The 23,772-nt window shown below is 39.0% G+C and overlaps 1 protein-coding gene across 1 annotated transcript; it reads left to right on the top strand.

The window, feature by feature from the left end:
- The first annotated feature begins 362 nt into the window (after window positions 1-362).
- On the top strand, window positions 363-23,772 carry st3gal8 (ST3 beta-galactoside alpha-2,3-sialyltransferase 8). The gene is made up of 9 exons (XM_037679675.1): window positions 363-423; window positions 13,181-13,613; window positions 16,373-16,490; window positions 16,570-16,705; window positions 17,526-17,719; window positions 17,811-17,990; window positions 20,432-20,477; window positions 20,923-21,042; window positions 22,107-23,772. The coding sequence occupies exons 2-9, from the start codon at window positions 13,460-13,462 to the stop codon at window positions 22,272-22,274; spliced, it is 1,116 nt and encodes a 371-aa protein (XP_037535603.1). The 5' UTR covers window positions 363-423; window positions 13,181-13,459; the 3' UTR covers window positions 22,275-23,772.

The following is a 23,772-nucleotide window of genomic DNA, read 5'->3' on the forward strand; positions in this document are numbered from 1 at the left end:
AAATGCATAAGTGAAAACATAACATACTTTATAAGTACAATAAACCATATTTCTTTGTCAAATATCGCAAAGAAACGTTACCTCATCAATGACTCGTGACTTTGAGGGTTACCCACAGCCAATCAGTGTTCGCCGCCGACAAACGCCTATTAAATACTGTTAGCCAATCAGTGTTCGCCGCCCATAAACGCCTATTCGCCAGAAACGCCCACTTTTGGTCTGCAGAGACCCCCTTCTCCATAACTCTCCTCTTTGGCCACACCCCGGTTAGGTGGGCGGAGCTTCCTCCGTGCATCCCCCTAACCGGAGCAGTTAGGTGGGCGGAGCTTCCTCTGTGCATATTATCAGCAGTGCAACGGTTTTTCCTCTCAGAGTCGAAGGACGATTATCAGGTCTTTGTCGCCGTTTCTGCTGCTGTGTCATGTAAGTTCCCCCCTCAGTTCGTTCACAAAAGGTTTTATTGTTCGTGTAGTCCGTGTCTATCGGTTCAGGGTACGTCTAAACCAGCCTACAGACCCCCGTTTGAAACCGTGTGTGTCGCAGTGTAGTAATAACTTTAGCAGCAAAAAGTAACAACTTTTCCCAAAAAGTTTCTTCCAACCCCATTTTTTTTTTATTGTACTCGCTCACGACGATGCAAATAAATATTTGTTAGCCGTTATTTTTTTGTGGGGCCATAGATAAAACATGAAACAGTCGGTAAAGTAAAATAGAGGGAGGGGGGTTTTAATTTATTTATTTATTTTTCCACTTCTCTCCAAGAAGTTTCTGTCCCATCCGTGAGCAGCTTCTTGGAGTTTCTGTGAGAAACAGCTTGTACAAATCAGCTTAACTTCATTTTATTTACTTTGGCTTCACAATTATTACTTTTATAGCGTTTTACTAGTGTCTAATACTTAAAAAAAATACTTAGTTTTATGCTTTTCTCTAGTTTTTAAAATGTGTTGAATGGTGTTAAAACCTTTTAAATTCGGGTTTCATGAAAATATGTATTGGGATATTATTTTAAAGTGCAAACTGAATTTTACAATAGGTAAAAAAAAAGATGGATAACTTATTAATCCTGTACAGGATTAATAAGTTATCCATCTTTTTTTAAGTTTAGTTTAACTTAGTTTTTCCTAAGTTATGAGTTTGTTACAGCAGCCTCTCATCATCATGCAGACATCACATATGTTAGTACGCTTTAAAAACATTGGCTTAAAGATGCACAAGAATAATAAATAGTGATTCAAACAGTAGTTAATTAAACTTCACGTATCTCCTTAAGGAATGCATATCGCCCACCGGAGTTTTAAGATCTTGAGAAACGAGTCAAATCTAGAAATTAAATGTTATATACGATATCACAATATCAACGCTCAGATTATCTGTTGCGAATGACTTTCAGCTACTACCACACCAAATTTGATCTCAATATCTGTAAAATTGACAGAGCAATAGCTGTATTTGTGTTTTGCAAAGTTACTTTGCTGTAGTAGGCTTTTTGAATTGGGGCGACTCCAAAAAGATAATCGATCGCAGAAACATCTAATCAATATTTCCTGAAGGGTCTGTTCTATGATTCAGGAAATATTTTGCTAACGGACAAACAGAGTTAACCCCAAATAGTTAATGGCAAAAAATATATATTGCACTCAGGGCATGTGTATAGTCATAGAAAAGCTAGTACAAAATACACAAACAATATAAAAATTACATTTGCTTATGCAAAAAGCAAGTTTTTATCTTTTTATAATAAAACAATGCACTGCATTTCATTGGAGCACAATCATGCAGCTTCCCCTGATATGAAAAAAGTACGAAGTGGCCAAAGTATGCAGACGTGAGTGATCTGACTAGTTTATAATTAATTAACATGTCTTAAATATGGTAGTACAAGCTACTTTATTAACTATATTTGTAATAAGATTTAGAAGTTAGTTCTGCAGAAGCAGCCGGTGCAGAGATCTTAAAATAGATTTAACATTTTCAAAACTCCCCTAGAACCTGTGAGAATGCATGCACCTTCATTTAGAATAAGCTGTCATCTGTGCAACATAAGATAAGATGCCTTTAGTGGCACTAGCAATACAGTAAAACTGCAAAATGCTCATATGTCGTCAGCAAAGACAGGTAAAAACAAACTGAAAGCATAAAAAAGTCAAGTGATTTATTTATTTTTTTTAAACAACATCGATTAAGTTTTAAAAAAGTTCTGAGCATGAGTTACTACTGCATTGAAATGGATTTCTCTGTGGATGAAGGTGAGGATTAAACGGAGGTTTGCTAAGCTGATGTGAAAAAGTGCGGCCATATGTTATAATACTTTACTGCAAACGTCCAACAGGAAGTTGTTGTTTTTTTTCGTGGCGGTAAAACTCTGCACCAGGAGGAAGTCCAGGTGGTTTATTTATCACAATGGGTTGATGGTCAGCTCTGTATTTCCTAAGTCCAGGATCAGTTCTTTTGTTTTCTTTAAGTTCAAGTTCAATTTTCTTTATTGTCATTCACATCACATGTGGTACATGAGGTGGAAAGGAATTGTGCACTCAAGGTCCCAGTTACACCCAAAAATACAAGTATGAAAAGAAACAGTATATAAGGATCTAAGATATACTCTTACTGTTACGGTCAGTGAGGAAAAGAAAGAACTAGTTGTTTTGAAATCCGCAAGCTTTGATTGATATGATACAATTGATGTGATACAGTGACGTGTCATCAAAGAAGAGTCCTCGACTCAGACTCGCTCCTTCCTGTCTGCAGCGGACTTTGATGAAGCTCAGATGGAGTGAAGGGGTTGAGCCCTGGCACTGGAGTTATTATATAAAACTTAACTTGTCCAGTTCAGGAGGTTAGAGCAGGTCAGCGCTTCAGACGGATGATAAGAGTGTGATCTTTGTTTAAAAATGTTTTTAAAAGTTTTTTTTTTTTTGCTGTAATTCTCCTACATCACCCATTGCAGCTGTTGAGATGCGATGATACTGTTAATCTTTCAGGCATCTAATTTAACACCGCCACGCTGTGTGACAGTTTGTCTTCTCCAATAACTGGTGGGAAAATGGTCCTGGAATCTTTTTAGAGGTTTTAGGGTGTGAGTAAAAGTTTGGTGCATGCGCTGGCTGAGTTTCGTCTTCACAGATTTTTTTTATTTTTTGTTGAATTTACTTTTTATTTAGCTTTTCTTGGAGTAAACTGAGTGTATGTTTATTATCAACACAAAATCAGTCATTACAGATGGTTAAGAGCCATTAATGCAAAAGAGACAAAGTGCATCACATTATAAATCCAGACTCCAGCTGATAATTTTCTTCTGTAAAATAAAAAAACTGCTTGTGGGATTGGCAACTGCTAACACAAGTCCAGACCATTATGTGTGAAAATACATTTTACCCTCACTCAGTTAAACTCTAGATTCGTTATTGGTTATTTGTTAACTCCCATTCGAATGGTGCCAGAGACGCAATCAGAGCCACCACCACAATCAGTGGAAGTAAAATCAATTGTGTTTGTTTACTGTTAAACAGTTACATATCGACTCCAAACTTGTGTCAAGTTTCTGGTGAGAAATGACATTTATTTTGTTTTGTTGACAAAGCGACATGTTATTGCCGATAGTTTGGCCCAGATTCAGACGTAGACTCACGAGAAGAATGCTGTGGTGAGGCTGACCCACAATGGTTTAAATACAAGAGTGTGTGTGTGTGTGTCCTTGTTTATGCTACTTTGTGAGGCCCATTTTTCCAACTTATACTGCATTGTGAGGACCAACTGCTCCTTATGGGGCCCAAAGCCCGGGCCCCATAAGAAGAAGTCCCGTTGGTGGGTTAGGGGCTAGGTTTAGGACTAAGGTGTGAATTGAGGATGTGTTAGGTTTAGGGTTAGGTATGTACTGGTAATGGTTAGGTTATGGATAAAGGTCATGGTTAGGCTATAGAAATGAATGAAAAATGAATGGAAGTCAATGCAAAGGCCCCATAAAGATAGCAAAACAAACCTGTGTGTGTGTGCGCGCGCGTGCGCGCGCGCGTATGTGTGAGTTTATTTGTCAGTTATTCAAATGTGGAAACCGTGTTGCATCACCTGGCCTTTTTCTGTGAATGACAAGTCACAAGCAAGAGATTTAAACTCTAAGATCTTAGTCCTTTTATAAAAGTAACTTTATTTGATGTTCATGATTTTAGTGAACACTTCTGCTTTTTTTTTTAAAACATTACAAAACTAGCAATTCCGCTTAAAATGCTGAACAACTTTTCATCGGTGTGTTTATGTTTTATCGTGAAACTCCACAATCCATCCGTCCACGTTTATCTGCTTCTCCTTTTAGGGTCGCGGGGGTCACTGGTTCCCATAACCAGCAGTCAAACTCTGAAATCACTGCAACAAAACTTTAAATTTGCTGTCCAAAGATTTGCATATCATCCCCAGATTTGTAATTTATTTAAATGTTTTGAATATTTGTACTGATGTACAACTGTTGCTTTGGCAGGTTTTTGTAGAAGCTGTAATTTGTTTATCTGTAAAAGATTGTCTAGTTTTGCATGAGTCTTCTTTCCCTCTGACCTGTGTGTGTATTTAAAGGTTGTGGTTTAATGTGTGGGTGAAACAAGACACTGAAATACCTAACACAATTATAGATACAGAGGCAGGTTGTGTGGTCTGACTTTGAATTCAGGCAGATGTAATTATAGAGGACTTACTCTAACTCAGCTACAGAAACAGATTGTTTAAACTCACTGTCTCATTTCAATGGCCCTCAGTCATAAACCAGCAGCAGTGAGAGACTAAAGTCCAGAGGGATGGAAAGTAGATTCTGTTTTGATAGTGTGGACAGCCAAACTACACTATTAAAAACATTATGTTTTATTAAAGGAAGCTATAGCTAAATATAGTGATTGCCAGAATGTTAAAGCGAGTGTTAACATCCTTGTGTGTGTGTCATTAATATACCAGAAATGTAGGTAAACTTCTAACTCCTTGTTACAAAAATATACATACAGCATGTTCATCTCCATTAATATTTGATTAAGTTATACCATAGAAAGTTGCACTGTGACCACTAACATTTTGTAGCCATCAGCAAGCTTTTGGCATGAATCTGTATATTTCACCACTCTTCTTGGTAAAGTTGGAAGAGATCAGTTGATTGGTTTCCTGGCGTTCACCCAATTAGGAAGCAAAGTCCACAACTGTTGGTTTGCAATCATGGCTTTGGGAAGTCCATTCTAGATCTTAACCCATTTTCTCCCATCCAAAAACAGCTCTGGTGTGTATTTGGGATCATTATCTTGTTGAAACACTCGAGTACTGTGTCCAGGTTTCAGCCTTCTAGATAATAACCTTAAGGGAAGTGGAATAATTTGGTCCTGCTGTATTTTTACTTGTGCACCTTTTTTAAATTCACTTAAGCTGAATAGTCATCCCAAATTAGGCAAAGAATGGTTCAAATAATTAACGGCTTTAAATCAATTTGACATTCATGCCCAAGATGAGCGCAATTGTAAGTTTAGAAGTTAAAAGCGGGGAGTTAATTTAAATCAGATAGTGTCACACGGTTACAAAGCTAATCCATTTGTGCAATTTGGGGCTCTGACTCTCCACTTCATTAAAGGTCATAGATATCAACTATCTTTACTAATGGTCTACAGCCTTGGGATTCAGATTTCAGCTTGAGGTTGGATAGATTGTCAGGACCACTGCCTTTTGATTTAATTTAATCATTCTGAATGCAATCTTACCTTGTAACAATGTTATTGGAATTTTTTCGGCAATTCAACATTTAATAAAAAAATGTCAATAGTTCGCACGAGATAAAATAAGCATTCTGTCATAAATTGTTGGTTAAAATTTAATTGTCGGTGTGTACAAGAAAATGTGAGTTTTATCAGATTTGTAGCTGTGTGTCTGAACGTTAACTTATTACTATCAGTGACCTATTTCATTATTTCTCTGTTAAACAATATTGATTAAATATTTCAGAGTATAAAAAAAATGCTATTTAAAGCAGCAAAAGGAGCTCTTCTGAAGTTTTATTCACTGTTTGTCTTCCTGGTAACTCCACAAATGTCACTCTTACTGTCACACAAGTTATGCAGACTTTTTTCTGGCTGTATCTTGTTTTTATAAAAGCATAGTGCCGAGGGAGGAGTTGTGGTTTTGCATTAAGAAATCTAGAATGGCAGAGAAGTATGTTAGACTGGTACATGACGTGTATGAGGACAGCAGGACAGTGGTGAGATGTACTGTAGGGGTGACAGCTTCAAGGTGGAAGTAGGAGTGCATCAAGGAACGGCTCTGAGCCCCTTCTTGTTTGCTCTGGTGATGGACCGACTAACAGATGAGGTTATGCAGGAATCCCCATGGACTATGGTGTTTGTAGATTACATGATCTGTGGTGAGAACAGGGAACAGGTGGAAGAGAGCTTAGAGAGTTGGAGATATGCACTTGAAAGAAGAGGAATGAAAGTCAGTTGTAGTAAGACAAGTACATGTGTGTGAATGAGAGGGAGACTGGTGGAACAGTGAGGCTTCAAGGAGCAGAGGTCACAAAGGTGCAGGACCTCAAGGACTTGGGGTCCACTGTCCAGGAAAATGGGAAGTGTGTAAAAGAGGTGGAAAAAGGGAGTTCAGGCAGGATGGAGTGGATGGAGAAAAGTTTCAGGAATGAGTTGTGACAAAAAGGTGTCGGCAAAGGAAAAGTTTACAAGACGGTGGTGAGACCAGCTATGTTGTATGGTCTGGAGACAGTGGCACTGACAAAAAGACAGGAGAAAGAACTGGAAGTAGCAGAAATGATGATGTTGATGTTCTCCTTAGTAGTGACAAGGATGGACAAGATTAGGAATGAGATCATCAGAGGTACAGCACAGGTTGAAGGACTGACAAAGATGAGATAACATTAGAGAGGCCCGACTGAGATGGTTTGGACATGTCCAGGGGGGGGGGGGGGGCAGTGGGTATATTAGTAGAAGAAATTTAGAAATGCAGCTGCTAGGAAAAAGACAACGAAAGAGAAGATATATGGATGCAGTTAGAGAGGACGTGGTAGTTGGAATGAGGTCAGAGGATGCAGAAGACAGAGTGAGATGGAGGAAGAAGACTCACTGTGGCGACCCCTGAAGGGGGAAAAGTCAGAAAAAGTAGAAAAGATTGTCTAGTTTTTATGCGACACAGTAATACAGTAGGTACTTTTTGTTATGGGACATTGCAAAAAAGTCTAGACACATCCTAAATTTGTTTCGTGTTTAATGAGCCTTACTTTTTTATGGTTCTTTAGGTTTTCTGCTATCTTTACTATCTCACTATTGTCTACAGCTCTCTATTCTTCAGAAATATCTCAAATATTTTTTCCGAGGACAGTTGACTCCAACTAAGTTGTTATCTATGTCTTTGAGAACTAACATTCCTCGGTGGTGTTGCTTTTACCCATCTGGTCACTGTCCTCCATCAGTAGAGCAGCTGCTTCAAATCAAGAACAAGAAAGGCCATAAAGAAGAAAGGAAAGACTGCCGTCACATTTTTCTCAACCCAGGAAACCACATGACCTCTAACCCTCACCAACACTTGCAACCCTAAAATAACATGCAGACTCTGACTCAGCTGATAGCCAGTACACTCCTTTCTGTTTCACATATTTAGTGCCATTACAGGCGCTCAAGTACACATTTTCTCTGCTGTGATTGGAGTTGTACTTTTTCTTTTTGTGCTCAGCTGGTGTGTCAACAAAAATACAGGCAGTTTGCTGTTTTCTTTCTTTCTTTCAATTAAAGACGAACTGAATCTAATGATAGGGTAATGTGTTTTTAAATGTGATGTACAGATCATGGTTGGCGACTCAAATTTAACTCAATAGTACGAGAAAATACTCAAAATTTTTATGGTAGAATTCTGTTTGTGACCAAGGGGTCATGCAGCTGCATACTGAGTGGCAATTTTTGAAAACTGCAATTTATTTTTGTTTCTCTTGCATCTGTGATGGGGACGCCCACAACAAAGTTGAGCTGGGGTCAAGACACTAGTGACGACTGACTTTTTAAGAGAATGACGTTTTTTCAAAGGTATGCAACAAGACTTCAAGTCTGCAACTCACGCTGTGACAAGACGTTCTGATGACTCCTTCACAAATGCTGCTGGTGAACTACACGCCAGCAATCGCATACCAGTGAGACCTGTAGACAAGAGCTGGGGGTGTCATGGACCAGTTTTTATTGTACAGTAGCCCCTCACTACTTCGCGGTTAGTTTTTTTGCAGACTTTATCACGGTTTTTCAAAATAAGATTGGACATAACACACAATTGGCTGTTTGATGGATGATCCGCGCGATCGGCATGGAATTTTTATTTTAAATAATATTAAATTATTTAGTGCAGCCCACACTGCAGGATAAGCTTCCTGCTGCAGCTGATCAGCTGTTCTCCGTGCAGCTGAGAACTGGGCGTGGCCAAGAACACTTGTAGGTGGCTGAGAGCAGTGGAGGCAGAGAGAAGGTGATATGACATTCTGTGCTCTTTTAGAGTTTTTAGTTTAGAAACATTGTTTAGAATATTGCAATAGTGTGGGAAAGGTTTAAAACACCTTAATTTATACTAAAATAAACTATTACTTACTACTTGTAATACTATTCCTAGTTCGCAGTTTTTCACTTATCGCGGGGCTTCAGGGTACGGATCCCCTGCGATAAACAAGGGACTAGTGTACTTGTACTTTCAGACTCAATGGATATACAGAATATAAAATACCAAGAGTTTTTAGCCCTTCTGACTCATTTCAATTGAATTTTTTACCACAAAACCCTTCCACTTTATCATATTGTCCTAATTGAATGTTAGCTATTTTTTATTGTATTTTTTTTAAATAAACCAGCTGTTTCAAGTTGTTCATTTTATTGTGAACAAACATTCTGTCCAAGAAATCCAAGATAAGTTTTAAGAACGTATTTACATTTGCCAGAGCTAGTTCATCTAATTACCGTCAGGGAGTTCATCGGGACAAACGAGATGTCAATCCTGTGCAGCTTTTTAAGCAGTTTTGTGTATCTGTTGGGTACGTAATGTGACTAGGCATTTCTTGTAGTTATTTTAGGCTGATTACAATAATGAGGTTGCTAGTGCGTGTCAAATGCTGCTTATCTCTTTTTCCAGTCGGCCTGAGTGCTCTGGGTTACATCTCTGTTGCCTCTGTGTCACTGAGTGCATAAACAAAATCCCACATTTCTCTCAACGCACATTTTGAACACTGTATATTAAATTTGGATTTTTATTGATATTTTTATATTTTTAATCTTCCTTGTTGTTTTTATTTTTGCTCAGGTGTATATATACTTTTATATGTTTACCTTTTTATACCTTTGCATGATGCAACCGGAACAAAGTCAGTTTCACTCTGAGTTTAATAAAGTATTCTGATAATATAATAAAAATTAATAAATATATAATTTAGGAGTAAGACCTGATTAACACCTATTTTTTAAAAGCCTAATTTTGATCAATAACTCATTACTTTTGTTAAAGTTATACAATTATAATTATATTCAGTTCAGTTTATTTCTATAGCGCCAAGTCACAAAAGAAGTTGTCTCAGGGCACTGAACAGAAACATTCATATATAAAAAACAACAAGTTCACACTATTTATCTGAGGAGCAGACTGCTTTGAATTTAACTCCATCACAGAAATAGGTGCATAAAAAAAGTTAAATCAAAATATTTTTTTTCTGCTTTAATCCCTGCCTTAAATATTCTGAAAGTGCCTCTTGTAAAAGCAAGGACGTTCCACTCAAGCATCTTCTGTTCAGAGCCCTGAGATGACTTCTGTTGTGACGGCGCTGTATAAATAAACTGAAATTAATTGGATGAAGATTCAGTTGCTTGGAAATACCAAAATGTCCACAAGATGGCTGACTGAGAACATATAGTTAACTTTGTATATAATGAAACATGCTCATTAAATTACATTTTTCTTGAGTTTTTTTTTTTTTTTTTTAACCTTCTTTATTATAAAGGTTGCAGACAACCAAAAATTTGGGCAAACAACCAGAAGAGCTTGTCCACTGGACAACCTGAAAATTTTCCTGATAATATTAATAATTTTAAAGATGACAGGATCTCCAAAAATACTAAAAATTTAAATTTTATTTACCTTCCCAACAATTACCCAGTATTTACTTTTATATTACCTGGATTTACACAATAATTGTAGAAGAGCGGCCATATTTAGTATGAAAAGTACTTTTAGATAATAATGCAAAGGAAGCCCGTGCGTGTATAGCTATATTAGTTGTTTTTATAATTATGTTTTAATGAGTCTGTATGGGTTTGTTGGTGTAAACACAGCAAAAACAAAGAGGAAGTTCAGGGCACACAATAACCTACGACTAAGACCCAGTGAAGTAGACAGAAGTGAAGTTAAAAGCTGAATTGGGAGGAGCTGAACTGATTCCAGATCTGATTGGTATTCAGGGACAGAGTTTGTCTTCAGGGAAACATTCCTGCAGGAGCAAAGAAGAGGTGATGCAGAAAAGGAGGAGGGAGGGGGAGGAAGAGGGTGACACTATTCTTTGCCAAAGATCAAGAGCTTTGGCTCTGCTTCTCTTTCTGTTTCTCAAAGTCCGGGGCAGTGTTGTTTTTTTTGTCTTTGATAAAAATCACCTTTCAGTTTTTATCATCAGCAGCAAAAAGTAATGACAGTCACATCAGCTGAGTCAAAACATAGTTTTTATTCCATCCATCCATCCAACTTCTACCTTTTGTCCATTATCGGGTCGTGGAGGCAACAGGTCCAGGACAGGAACCCAGACGTCCCTCTCCCCAGCCAGTACAAACGTAACACAATGCAAACGCAATTCAAACGTAGCGAAGTGCGTCAACACACAGCAGTTCAATTAGTAACAAAAAGGCAGTTAAATAAAATCTTTGAAATAATAATAGCTACAGCAACAATGGACATTATTATTATTTTTATTATTATTATTATTATTAATGTTATTTGCGGGGTTGTTTGGTAGGCAGGGTGCTCGGTTCTGTTGACAGTAGTAGTAGTGGTAGTAGATAATTATATTAGGGATGATAATAATATTTAATTTTAGTTAAATTTTTGGTGGTGTAGCATAAAGGTACCCCTTCTTTTATGATCAGCAGCAGGGATTTTCAAAATGTGGGAGAGTTATGAAGAGGAATGAAGGCCAGTGGCCATCTGCAGGCCAGCAGTCACTCTTTCAGGGATGAAGTTCAGAATTATCAGAATCAGCTTTACTGTCATTGCTCCGAAGCAAAACGAAATTTCATGTGAAATGTGCTCAACCTTGATAGAGAGGAGCGTTGACTCAAAAAGTAAAAGAAAATTTCAGTTGTTGAACAAGTGCAGAAGCCTTCGTGTCCACTTGACACGACACGAATGGTAAGATTGCTCCGCACATGTGGAAATGTAACCCAGGGTGAGCGAACCTCTGTCAAACAAACAAGGTAGCTGTAATGGTGGAGGTAATTAGGTTCCCAGTGTTACCTGAGGCATTTGGTGAGGCGTTTTTGCCTGAAAGGCCAAAATTAAGGCAAAGAAGGCAGAAGAATTTTTAAAAGATGCTAATAACTTAAAATAATTACTGCAGTAGATGTTTTCATGCCACAGAACAACACATGGCAATAATTTACAGTGAAATTCAGTATGTACAAAGAGTGTACATTTTACATTACACAAACAAATAAACGCTTTTTGCAAAATCATTTTAGTTTTAACTAATCATAGCAAACAGAGACTAAACTTATGCAACCCGAAGTTGCAACATATACAGTGTTTCCCCTAGTTAGCTTGCCATGGCGGGGTGCTCATCTCATCCATGATTTTTGCTGATGGGGGGGACGGAGGCATGTCTGAGCGCAGCTTGTACTAACAGTTTTTGAGCGGGGGCGGGGGGGCGTTCAACATGAGGGAAGAGGCCATGTGAGTGCTGCCTTGGGCTTTTTAGCTAGAGAGCCTGTATTTTGTGCTGCTAGCTTAGTGATATGTCAGTGCCGGGTGGGGGTGGGGCAAGTTCAGTTTGGTAGGCGGGGTGCTCAGTTTTGTTGGCGGGGTGGGGCACCCCGCCTGTATAATGGTAGGGGAAACACTGATATATCTACAAACAAAAAAAACAAAGCACAGCTGGCTTTAAGCATTAACCTTGAATGTAACCAATAAGCATACAAAGTAATTGTGACCACATAAGAGTTACTTGCAGTTCATTTAGCGCCTTCATACAGACGAACATGTGGCAGTTCTTGATAACTGTTGTATCCAGCTGCTCATGAGGTCAGCCTCCAGCCTTTATCCATCTTTGACATTTTTTACAGACTCCGTTTAGGTTTTGGAAATGGAATAAACTGTACTACATCCTCTAAACGCTCCGGGTAACGCTGTCTGAATTGCATGTTCCCCACTGACAACGTTGAACCTTTTTCTGAGGATTTTTCATGAAATCCCTCTGACTGCAAAGCGTTTGTAATGCAGAACCCCAACAATGTTGTCAGAGGAAAAGGAGGCGCCGCTCCTGCAGATATGGGACGTTTCACTTTGGGACAAATTGCGATAGTCGATTGGTCAGTTGCTGACGAGCCTACTGCATTGATTTTTAGATGGTGTCATGTCATTCGTCTCCCTCTTATAATACTATTATTGCAAGTATCTCTCAATCAAGCAGCCATCAGGGCACTAACGATCAATCGTTAAGCTGATGGTTCCTCCTTTTACATGTGAATAACTAGTTTTGGCTGTCACCAGCAAACTGGTTGATCCATTATGAGATGGTGCTGCTTATAAGTCAGAGTTTGTTGCAGCATCTCAGACTGAAGATCTTTTGGATTAAAGACGAAACGTTTCAGCAAAGAAGAACCCATCCAGAGTACCTGACTCAACCATGTCATTATTCTGTTATGACTGAATTCCTGGTATTGTTTGGATAAATTACTTTCCAAAGCTCTGCACATTCAGGACATCCCATCATTAGGGACAGGATGTTCTTACATTTCTTTTAGGACTCGAAAAAAAAAATAACGTGATGTGCGTGATTTCTTTCATTTTAATAATAAAATATTTTGAAATGTGTGGAAAATGAATGTTAATTATTTGTTTTTTATTCATCTAAAAAAATTATATATTGCAGTACAGTTACAAAAAAGGAAAAGAAAAGTTTTAGATTAACATGCCACTGCTTTTCTTTTTGCCACTGTAGATCCTGTCCCCACTATTTAGAAGCAACGCTGGACTGGACTCTGGCTTCAAGATGATGAAACTGAAAGGAGACTTGACAGAGCAGAGGAAAGTGGCCAGATGACAACTACTATGTTCACGTAACATCACTGGACGGTTCAATTCAGTTCAGTTTATTTATATAACGCCAAGTCACAGCGGAAGTCATCTCAGGTCACTGAAACATTCACATACGTAAAAAGCGACAGCTTCAGCGACAGGTCCTTCCTCCTACTATAACCCACTCATCGCTCATTCAGTCATGTTGTGTAAAAGGAAGCTGTATGTTTTCTTGGGGATTGTTGCTGCTATCTTCCTCCTCATGCTTGCAAGCCAGAGCGTCCATACGAAACATTACCTGCCACTGGCACAGACCCAGTTGAACAGCTGGACCACTCCAACCAGCAGGGAGACAGGTAAGAAGAGGGTGTGAAAACAAATAAATGTACTAAGTAGAAATAATTTTAGTTCATATAAAAGTTACTTCATGTGTGATAGCGTTAGTAACATTTACAGATTAACGGTGCGGTACATATAAAAAGGAACAGTAGTAGTAAAGTTGAAAAAAAGTAATAACCCAATTAGATGTTTAACTCTAGTAGGTGAGTTGATTTAGTGGGATTAGTAAAAGCAGTATTACCAACTGAAACACTTAAAACTACTCATAGATATTAATTTTTCAGTAATTATTAATATAATTTCAAAGACATATTTTGAAAAACCTCTGCTAGACTGCGAAGTGCACCTTTATAAAATGTTTTTTTAATGTAAGCCTAATGCTAACATACTTTACTTAACAAATCTGAGCATAAATACAAACCAATACATCAGAACTGTCTGTGTACTTGTTTACAAACAATGTATGTTGCCATTGTTGAAATATTTCCAGATACTTCCGCTGTTTCTGCAGGTAAGCAAAGGCACTGACATAAGAAAAATAATGTGCAGATTTTACTAATTTATAAATTTGATTTTGAATATGATTTTTTGAAAATTAATTAATTCGTTCAACCTTTATTTACACAGGTTAATCCCATTGAGCCTCGAGGACTCATTTACAAGAGAGACCTGATTTTATGACTTTGTATTGAGTACCTTTAAGCATAAAATATATTATATTTAAACATAGTAGGAACATTAACTAACATTTAAACAAACAATAATAATTAAAACATTTTAAACTATTGAAAATATTTGTTTAAATTTAAACAAACAACTGCCTGGTAGATCTGAGCAAATCGACGAGTTAACTCCTGGAAAACAATAGTTAAGGGGATTTTTTAAAATGTTTTTTAATTTATTTTTTATTATTTACCAAGGGCAATGTTCCACTTGTTTACCTGGATGTGATGGGTCTTGTAACCTGTACTCAGCGGGGGGGCCATGGTTCCACTAATCTGCTAATAGCAGAGCTAACGTTTAGTGGTTTAGCGTTTTCGCTAGCTTTTAGTACCTTTAGCAGAAATAACTTCCACTACATTTAAATCTGATCAATTGAAGTCCTTTAAATTTTTTAAAAGACAATTATTCACAGTAAAAGCATACAGGAGAATGACGACTTACACAGAGCGATGTGATACTATGCTATGCAGAGCTAAGCAAAGGTTAGCACCACCCAGTGATGTCACCACCCTCACATTGCTTTTCCCCTCAGATCAACCGCTAATAGTCTCTGACTCATGATGTCAGTTTACATCCAGTAACAGAAACTTGAACATAAATGCTAAACCAAACCAGAACAGGAAAATAACATGAAAAATACATTTTCACACTCAGAAGCATCGTAAACAGTCAGAAACATTGCACATAATTCCTACCCAGCATGCTTTGCAACACTCGCACTGTCTCTGGGACGTGACTCTCTCACATATGATTTCACACATCTTTACTTTAATACAAACAGATATATCATCGAGAATATTATTGATGATGACACACAGCAACTTTGCCGTTAGTTTAAAAAAGTAGTTAACCACAAAGAGGATCGCCAAAGTGAATTAATTCATTATAGTAAATGACACAAACGAAATGTCTGACACGCATTGAATGCATCACTCTGCTTCAGCACAGCAGAGTTCTGCTCCGCCTCTTTGAATGACCGGATTCATTTCTGAAGGGGACAAGGATGCTTTACTTATGAATCACAAGTAAAGCGGTTCATAAATCACAAGTTGTGATTTATGAACCGCTTTGAGTTGTAGAAGGGTTGTAAGCTCAATCGTCCAGGTAGATAACAACAAAAAAGGGCTAAATCATGTCATCTGGACCAGTTTCTTTAAGTGAAAAACGTTTCATCCCCCATCCAGAGGACTTCCTCTGCACACAGGGCACACCCATCCAAAACATTCAATCATCATGCACAACAATCAAATGTTTTAGGCCAGATGGCCAACTTGCTACTCACAGAAACAGCCTGAGGACAACCACGGCCAAAGTGGTTCAGAAGAAGAGTTGTAAGCCCAATCATCCAGGGAGATAACAACAAAAAAGATTAAATCATGTCAGCTGGATCAGTTTCTGTAAGTGAGATGAAACGTTTCTCACTTAAAGAAACTGGTCCAGATGACATGATTTAGTCCTTTTTGTTGTTTTGAGTTGTGTTCACTTACGTTGTCAGTACATTTTTACAGTGTCAGCGACAGCAGTGTATGATAACAGTATTAGCTTCTTCTATTTTTTTTTATCCATTTAACATTAGGTAAGCTATTATTTTATTAAAAAATTAGCGGTGAGCGAAGTTAACTTTCTGGTTAGCTGTGCCCACCACTGCATGTACTGGAACCAGACAGCAGGGAAGCTGGCCCCATTCTGGCTTCAACTTTCAGTTTCAGTTCAAACGTCTGGATATAAACAATATACAGTTGGACCCAGATCCGTTTTCTCTTTGGTTTGGCGGAGTAAATGTTTGTTAATGTATTTTGCAAATACTTCGTCAAAATGGGACTTGAACAATTTAGAGGCTGATCAACTTATTTCTTTGGTTGCTCAATATATTTCTATAGATTTCCTTGTGTTTGTTTGTCTTAGGTAAAAATACCTTCAGTTTGAGCTCCCAACAAAACGTTGCGCTCTAATGAGGCAGTGAACTAACCTCGACCTAAAATAATAAAACTAGTCAAAGAGAGAATTTCCAGCGCTCACTTTTCATTGACAGTTTGTTTTTGTTCATTTGCAGAGGATAAACTTGCAGTGCCTCTTGATGACTTGACCCGTCTTCCTCCCAGCACCACTCGGTCCGAAGATGAGGACAGAGGAACCGAGGAAAAGCAGATTAAAGGCAAGAACCACCCAAGGTAATGCTTCGAGGTTTGTAAGCTCTGCCCCATAATTCCCTGTTCGGATCCTGTCTGACTTCTCCGTGTCCTCCTTCAGGTCATGCAGTTGCACAGAGTCCTGCGTTTCAGACCTCGAGGGTTCTGACTGGTTCAGCAAACACTACGACCCTCAACAGCAACCCATCCTCCGTGCTAACAACAACTTTGAGCAAGATGCACTTAGTTGGTGGCTGGTGAGGAGACAGCAGTACAAAAATTGTTTGTTACTGTCCTCTTTTATTGAAGTATTTTAAAATCTAGGTTTTATCTTGAATGTTATGTTGAAATGAAAGTGAAACTCAATTATTGTCTGAGCTAAATACCATTTCGTTGTGAGGCAACAGTGCTAAGCCACTGTGTTGCACATCCTAGAATATAATTTTGCAAACCACGTTCATGAAAATAGGCCAAGCTCTGGAATAAATCAACAAAAATGTAATGACTGTTATTGCATTTTACAGCATTGGGTTGTGGTTAGGGTGCAATAACGGTTTGAGTAACCGGAAATACAAGACATTTTTGCTCATCTTCACACTCATACTGTATTTTACCACTAATGGGCTGAATCACAAGAAAGGAGTTGGTTTTAAAGACCTACAGAGAGTGTCAAAATATATACTGTGATGTTTTAGCTGGTGGCTGGGTCCGGTCATGAAAATGTTTAAGACTGGTCCTTTTGGAAGCTGTCAGCAGTCTGCATCAGGAGACAAATGTTTCAAGTCTTTCCCCTGCATTCATAGATTGAGGCTTGCTGTTAGAAACCATTAGCAAATTAAAAGGAGGAGGGGTGGTAAAGCTGCAAACATCATCACTCTGGTCCACCGTTTGCAGCCTGGAGCTGAACTATAACTAAGAGGTTCACTGTTAAAGAATCTGTTTTATTTATTTTATGTTCTTATACGCCTGAAAGTGTTGTCCTTATTTAGTTATGATCTGCAAGTTCACAGAAAAATGTTACTAAATCCTACGTTTGTCTCTCATGTTCGATTATAAATGTTACTTTGTGCTCCACAGGGTCTTCAGAAGTCTGGTAAAGATCAGACTTTAGAGGGCGTGACGTCAAAAATGTTCCAGGTCATTTCCCCACCCACTGTGGACACACATCCCCACCCATCACTCTGTCGTAAATGTGCAGTTGTTGGCAACTCTGGCAACCTGCGAAATTCTGGCCACGGTGAACTGATCAACTCTCACAGCTTCGTAATCCGGTCTGTATGTCCAGATCGATGCCAACACAGATGCATAAAGTGCTCGGACGCAGGACACACCCTTCTTCTCAACCTCCTCCTCCTTTTTCAGAATAAACAAGGCGATAACTCGAGGCTTTGAAAAAGATGTGGGGAACCGTACAACGCACCACATCATGTACCCGGAGAGTGCCATGGACCTTGATCCTGGTGTCAGCCTCATCCTGCTGCCGTTCAAACTGAGAGACCTGGAGTGGCTGACCAGCGCACTGTCAACAGGCCAAATCAAAATGTACAACAAATGGATTAAGAAACAAAACATTAAGATGTAAAATGTATTTTAACAAAAATGACTAAAACCTGTACACCAAACATTTCCAGTAAACCAAACATTCAGCCACATTCAAATACACTAAGGCAAAGACTGTTTAGGGAACTGGTTTTAAACGTAAATCATGCATAAATTGACATGTATTTTTGAATCAATACAAAATTTTACTATTTTCAGTTGAGTGTGGCAATGTTTTTGTTTAATTAAAAATGCGAGAAATAATTTATTCTGAAGGCAGATTTGGTAAATTATTAATTATTATTTGGCAACACAACGACTCTGTGGTTAGCACTGTTGCCTCACAGCAAGAAGGTCCTGGGTTCAATCCCCGGTTGGACCTGGGGTTTTTCTTTGTGGCGTTTGCATTTTCTTGTGCTTGCGTGGGTTTTCTCCGGGTACTCCGGTTTCCTCCCACAGATCAAAAACATGCATCTTAGGCTCCTTCAGGTCCAGGCCTCCCTTGCAAAAGACATCTGTGATCTCAGTGGGATTTGCCTGGTTAAATAAAGGTTAATAATAATAATTAACGTAAAATCATCCATCCATTTTTCCATTTCGAGTCGCAGGGGAGCTGGTGTTAATCCATTTTTGTAAAATCTGACCCAGGTCACTTTTTATGTGGTATTAAATGAGACACTACTGATTACTGAGAATCTCCACCAACGTATGATGCTAGCGTTGGCTTCAGAATGTATAATGATCTTAGCAGGAGGGGACTGATCCTTGAATTTGTTTTTTTTCAATTCAGTACGTTATTTCTACGTCTGAGACGGCAGGATGTGTCAAGATCAAACTTAGACACTTGACGAAGCAAGCCATTCAGATAATGATTAGCTGGCTCTTAACTGCACAACAGCTTCAGAACTGGTCCACACGTGTTATCATGTGTAGCATCCGTATTTACTTCTGTAACCACAGCGTGCTGCGTGTGACGTCACGTCTTCTTCTGTGCATACAATTCTCTGAACGGCTTATATGAATTTGTCGAGATGTAATGAGTTTTCTTCAACAGTGGCTTTCTGTTTGCCACTCTCCCATAAAGCTTAGACTGGGGAAGAACTCGGGCAAGAGTTGTTGTATGCATGTATGTCTCTCCCGTCTCACCTGCCGAGGCTTATAACTCCTTCAGAGTCTTAGTAGTCTTCTCTCATTGTTATTTTTTGCACCATCACTCAGTTTGTGAGGACGTCCTGCTCTTGGTAGATTTACAAATATTCCATATTCCTTCCATTTCATGATGGCGAATTTAACCAAACCCCTGGAGCTGTTAAGGCCATGAAACTCTTCATATCCACCCCCAGACTTTTGCTTTTCAGTAATCATTTTGTCCCCTGGAGCGGAGCAAAAAGGGAGAATTGGAAATACCCTCCATTCATGTTGTGAGCACAATAACTTGAAAAACAAGAGCGGTACTGACCTTCATTTTGGTGTGTGGCTGCATCCAGGTGTAAAAAACCGTTCCTCTTTAATACTGAGTTACCATGTCAAAATCCAAGATGGCCACCACCATATTTATATAAACTGGTCACTCCTTATCCTTTGAGGAAACTATGCTTTCTTGTTTCTATCTTATATTGTTTAAAAATATAGTTTCATCAAATGTTTGGGATGGCCATGGGGGGTATTTTTTTTTAATAATGTAACCAAAACCATCCAAAAGGGTGAAAACTTTTTATTGGCACTGTATGTGGTGATCAGCAATAAATACGTGGATCCATCCCATTTTTAACATCGCTTTTTAATTGTTATTAATTTTTACAGTTTGCTTGTTTATGTCAGATTTATGTTACTGTTTTATTTCGTGTTGCAATAGATGCTGCTTGGACAGTTTAGTCATTTCTGTGGTGGTACTCGTTATAAACTGTTTGAGAATCACAGCTCTGCAGTGTTGTTAATAAATCATCGCAGTCTCAGTCTGCACACTGAAAGTGAGTAAAGAGGGATTAATGTGAGGAATTCATTCCAGTCGCCACATTTTTTTTTTCTTTACAACATTCCTGCAAGTTCTCAGGTATCTTTGGTATTCGTTGAGCTTTAAAAAGCTAATTGACCTTCTCCTGCATTTAAGCAGCTACTCTTTGCTGTGTGTACTAATCATAAAAAGTGTTCAGAAGTAGCAGAGGAAGTCTCATAATCAGCACAAAATCCATTTATCTCTGGAAAATAGTTTTGTAAAAAATGTCTAGATAATACAAAGAAAATGCACAATGAGACCAAAACTACAGCACGCCATTATAAAAAGGTCACGATCACAAATAATCATGTGTGGATTAATTAAACACAAGAGTTTGTCCCTGGAGATTGAACATGTTCTTTGTTGTGCAAGTTATGGGAACTTGTGTGCCTAAATATATATACATATATTAAAAAAAGATGTAAACATCTGCTGTTTGTGTTGGCAGGACCTACATGAGGGTTAAAGACAGAGTGAAGGCTGATAAAGACAAAGTAAGTAAATATTTTATCTGATTCAGTTCTTGGAAGAATAAAACCTTCTCTTGGACCTTTCTTTGTCAATGTTTGCTCTTAACAGAGAAAAATTAATTCAAATCAGACCCCAAGTCCAACTGAGTGTATTTTACTCTTTATTTTCTCACAGACCCGTTTAACATGTCGGTAATTATAAAATGTTTGATTTTTGAGACAAAACGCTGGAAAGATCGTCATTTAGCTGTGAGTTTAGCTGTTTTCAGTTCAGTTTGTTTTTCTTTTAGCTGCTCTCCACAGTGCATGAACTCTTAAAAGATTTGGCAGTTGTTTTACACCTGAGCTCAAACCTGCGGCCTCAGAGTTACAGGACAGCGGCACTAACCTCTAAACTACAGCGCGCCCCTCTTGTTCGGTTTGTAGAGCGGAAGATCTAAACATGATTAAACCCTGTGTGTTTCTGTAGGTTCTGGTGGTGAATCCGGTGTTCTTTAAGTACGTTCATGACCACTGGACGGAGCACCACGGTCGCTACCCGTCCACCGGGATGCTCACCATCATCTTCGCTCTGCACACTTGTGATCAGGTAGGAGAAAGGAGTCGAAGCTTTTAATTGTACGTTTTTGCTTGTATACTCGTTTTTCCTGATCAAATACATTCAACTTTAACAGTAGTTTGAAAATATTGATCTCTTTATCTGGGATTTATTGTGAAATATCTAGCTAATCAAATGCAACAGAAGAGCAGACTGAACCAAGAGTGAGTGAATCGGCACCGTGTGTGAACAGTATTAGAATAATATTTACACAAATCGTTAGATCGGTTCATTTTTAAACTTAGATCAGCTGGATGTCCTGACATGTAAAACCCTAGAGATGAAAGAAGACAAACTTTCTTCTTTCCAAAACTGTACGTTCAACCATCGCAGCTAAATCATCTCGGCCAATCAGTGCATGATTTAAAGTAAGTATACCTTCTCTAGCTATAAAATGTTTCTTTCATAAGTCACTTAACAACATTTGACTAATCACTTTACTGTAATTGCCTGTTTATAGAGCACACCCTATTATAAGCAGCGCACACAAATAAAGAATGTGTACATATACTGTATTAACCGTGGGCGTTCATGTTGTAACATCTGTCGGCACACAGATACTGAGAGACGTGCAGCTCCTGTTGAGGATCAAGAATCAACCACCAGTTTTATAGACTTTATTTTCCTGTTCAACACACACAGACAGAGTGAACTCCACAGGTCTTCATTACAACTACCTCCCTCGCTCATGGAGACTATGTCCTAACACATAATGAACATAAACTAACAAGAACAGACTAATCGCTAAAAGAACAATGCTAAACAGCTAACCAAAATGACAATGACCATAAATTCTACCCACAATCCCCCCCCGAGGCCATGTGACCAACAATCAGCAACAAGAGAGGTGTAGTGGGCAGCTATGTGAGCGCCCAGGTGTGACAAAGCTGAATGCTTTTGGCGGCAGGAAGCTCGTTAGCCCGTCAAAAAAAAAAGATCCATAAATTAGCCGTAACGTTGTATAATCCGCGGAGTTCAAAGCCTGTGGAAAAAAAATAGCAGCTTACAGACCGACAGTTACGGTAATTTGACTCCGTACTCCTCTTTGCGTCCAGGTGTCGGTGTTCGGTTACGGTGCTGACCAGCAGGGGAACTGGCACCACTACTGGGAGCAGAACCACAACGCCGGTGCCTTCAGGAAGACCGGCGTTCACAGCGCCGACTTCGAGACAGAGGTCATCCACCAGCTCGCCAAGGAAGGAAAGATCAGTCTCCACCTTTAACACAACCACTCGGGTCACCTGAGGAGACCGAGCCACCAAACGTCTGGCTGTTCGTTGATTTGGAGACTTTTTCATACTGGAATCAGGCCACCCTTCTATTTGCCACATTTGCCTTAAGATGAGCAGCATTGTTTGATCCAGGATGCTGGTGCTGCTCAGACATTTGTAGAGACGAGGAGCGGGTCAGACCAGCCCCCTGCCTGTGGAGAGCCGTCCTGCCGTCTGCGGCTGATGGGACTGACCACAATAAGTTTAGCTCTGAGCGGGAAACAACCACGGAGGTTTTATAAACTTTAATATTTGATTTTATAGACTTTTGGTTGCTGTTTTCATTCTTTCTGTTTTTAATTGAAGCACTTTTTTTTTCTGCTGAAGGAAACTTGTGACGAGGTCATACTTTTTGCTTGCAAACCACAGAAGCCTTATTTAATGTGTTTTCGCATCATTACAACTCATCCGCTTATTTTAAATGAATCTTAAAACCAGCCTGTGCCAGAAGATCCCAAAAGACTGGAGCAGGGGTGGAAAGTAAGGCAATACTTGTTCTTGTCATGTTTTGGACCTGGAGCGTCAGAGCTGCAGGAGCCTGTGTCTGGTTCAGCCTGTGTGTGAGCGTTTGCTCCATCGTGTCTTTTTTTTATTTTTATTTAGCACTCTACGCGTGCAGCCTTAACAACCACTTTACTGCAATTTGTAAAACAAAACCATCCGACCTGGAGCCACATGTGAGGAGCGATTTTTAATTCAAACAAGAAGAGGACCAAAGTCATCGAAACGGAAAAACAAAAGGGAAACCATCACAGCTTCAAAGGTTTGTCAAATAAAACTCAACAAGGTTGAGGGAAACATGCTAAAGGTTGTTTTAAAGCAGTTTTAACCAAAACCGTATGGAGAGACATCAACCAGGAAGGTGCATGTGCTGCACGTGCACTGTGAATGTATAAAACCAGTCCGATACAGTTTGTCAGTCACAGCTCTCTGAATGTTTGTGTCCAGTTTACAACACGAGCGCGTGTTCTCTTTTGTTGGCAGCTTTCAAAGCTGTTCCACTTCCTGTCGGCTGTTCAAATGTTGGACGAGATCGAATGAAATGTAAAGCCAGCTCGTTATTTTGCTGAAAACTAAAGCTTTGTTGTAGTTTTAATAGCTTATTAAGTTTGTCGTGAAGTTACAAAGACCATTGAAAACAAGTTGGAGGTCCTGACCGGAGGTCACACTTAGAAAACGGTCACTTAAAGTGCCCTTACTGAGTCCTGTTACACCAGTCACAGATTTAATCCCACACATCACTGGTTTGTTAGCAGCAACAAGCATCTGGTTTTGTTGCAACGTCCAATAAATCTTTTTTGTGGTCAACGCTTTCCGAGAAAACGGGATTCACTTTTAGTGTTTCCTTACAGACATTCTTTGTCGCTTCCTGCGTCGGGATAATTACCGTTAAACTTGCTTAGTAAGCTTCTTTCGGCTGCTCCCTTCAGGCGGTCACCACGGCGACTCG

This window comes from Nematolebias whitei, chromosome 7 (genome assembly GCF_014905685.2).
Source record: "Nematolebias whitei isolate Nwh7 chromosome 7, NemWhi1, whole genome shotgun sequence".
In the NCBI taxonomy this organism is placed as follows: domain Eukaryota; kingdom Metazoa; phylum Chordata; class Actinopteri; order Cyprinodontiformes; family Rivulidae; genus Nematolebias; species Nematolebias whitei.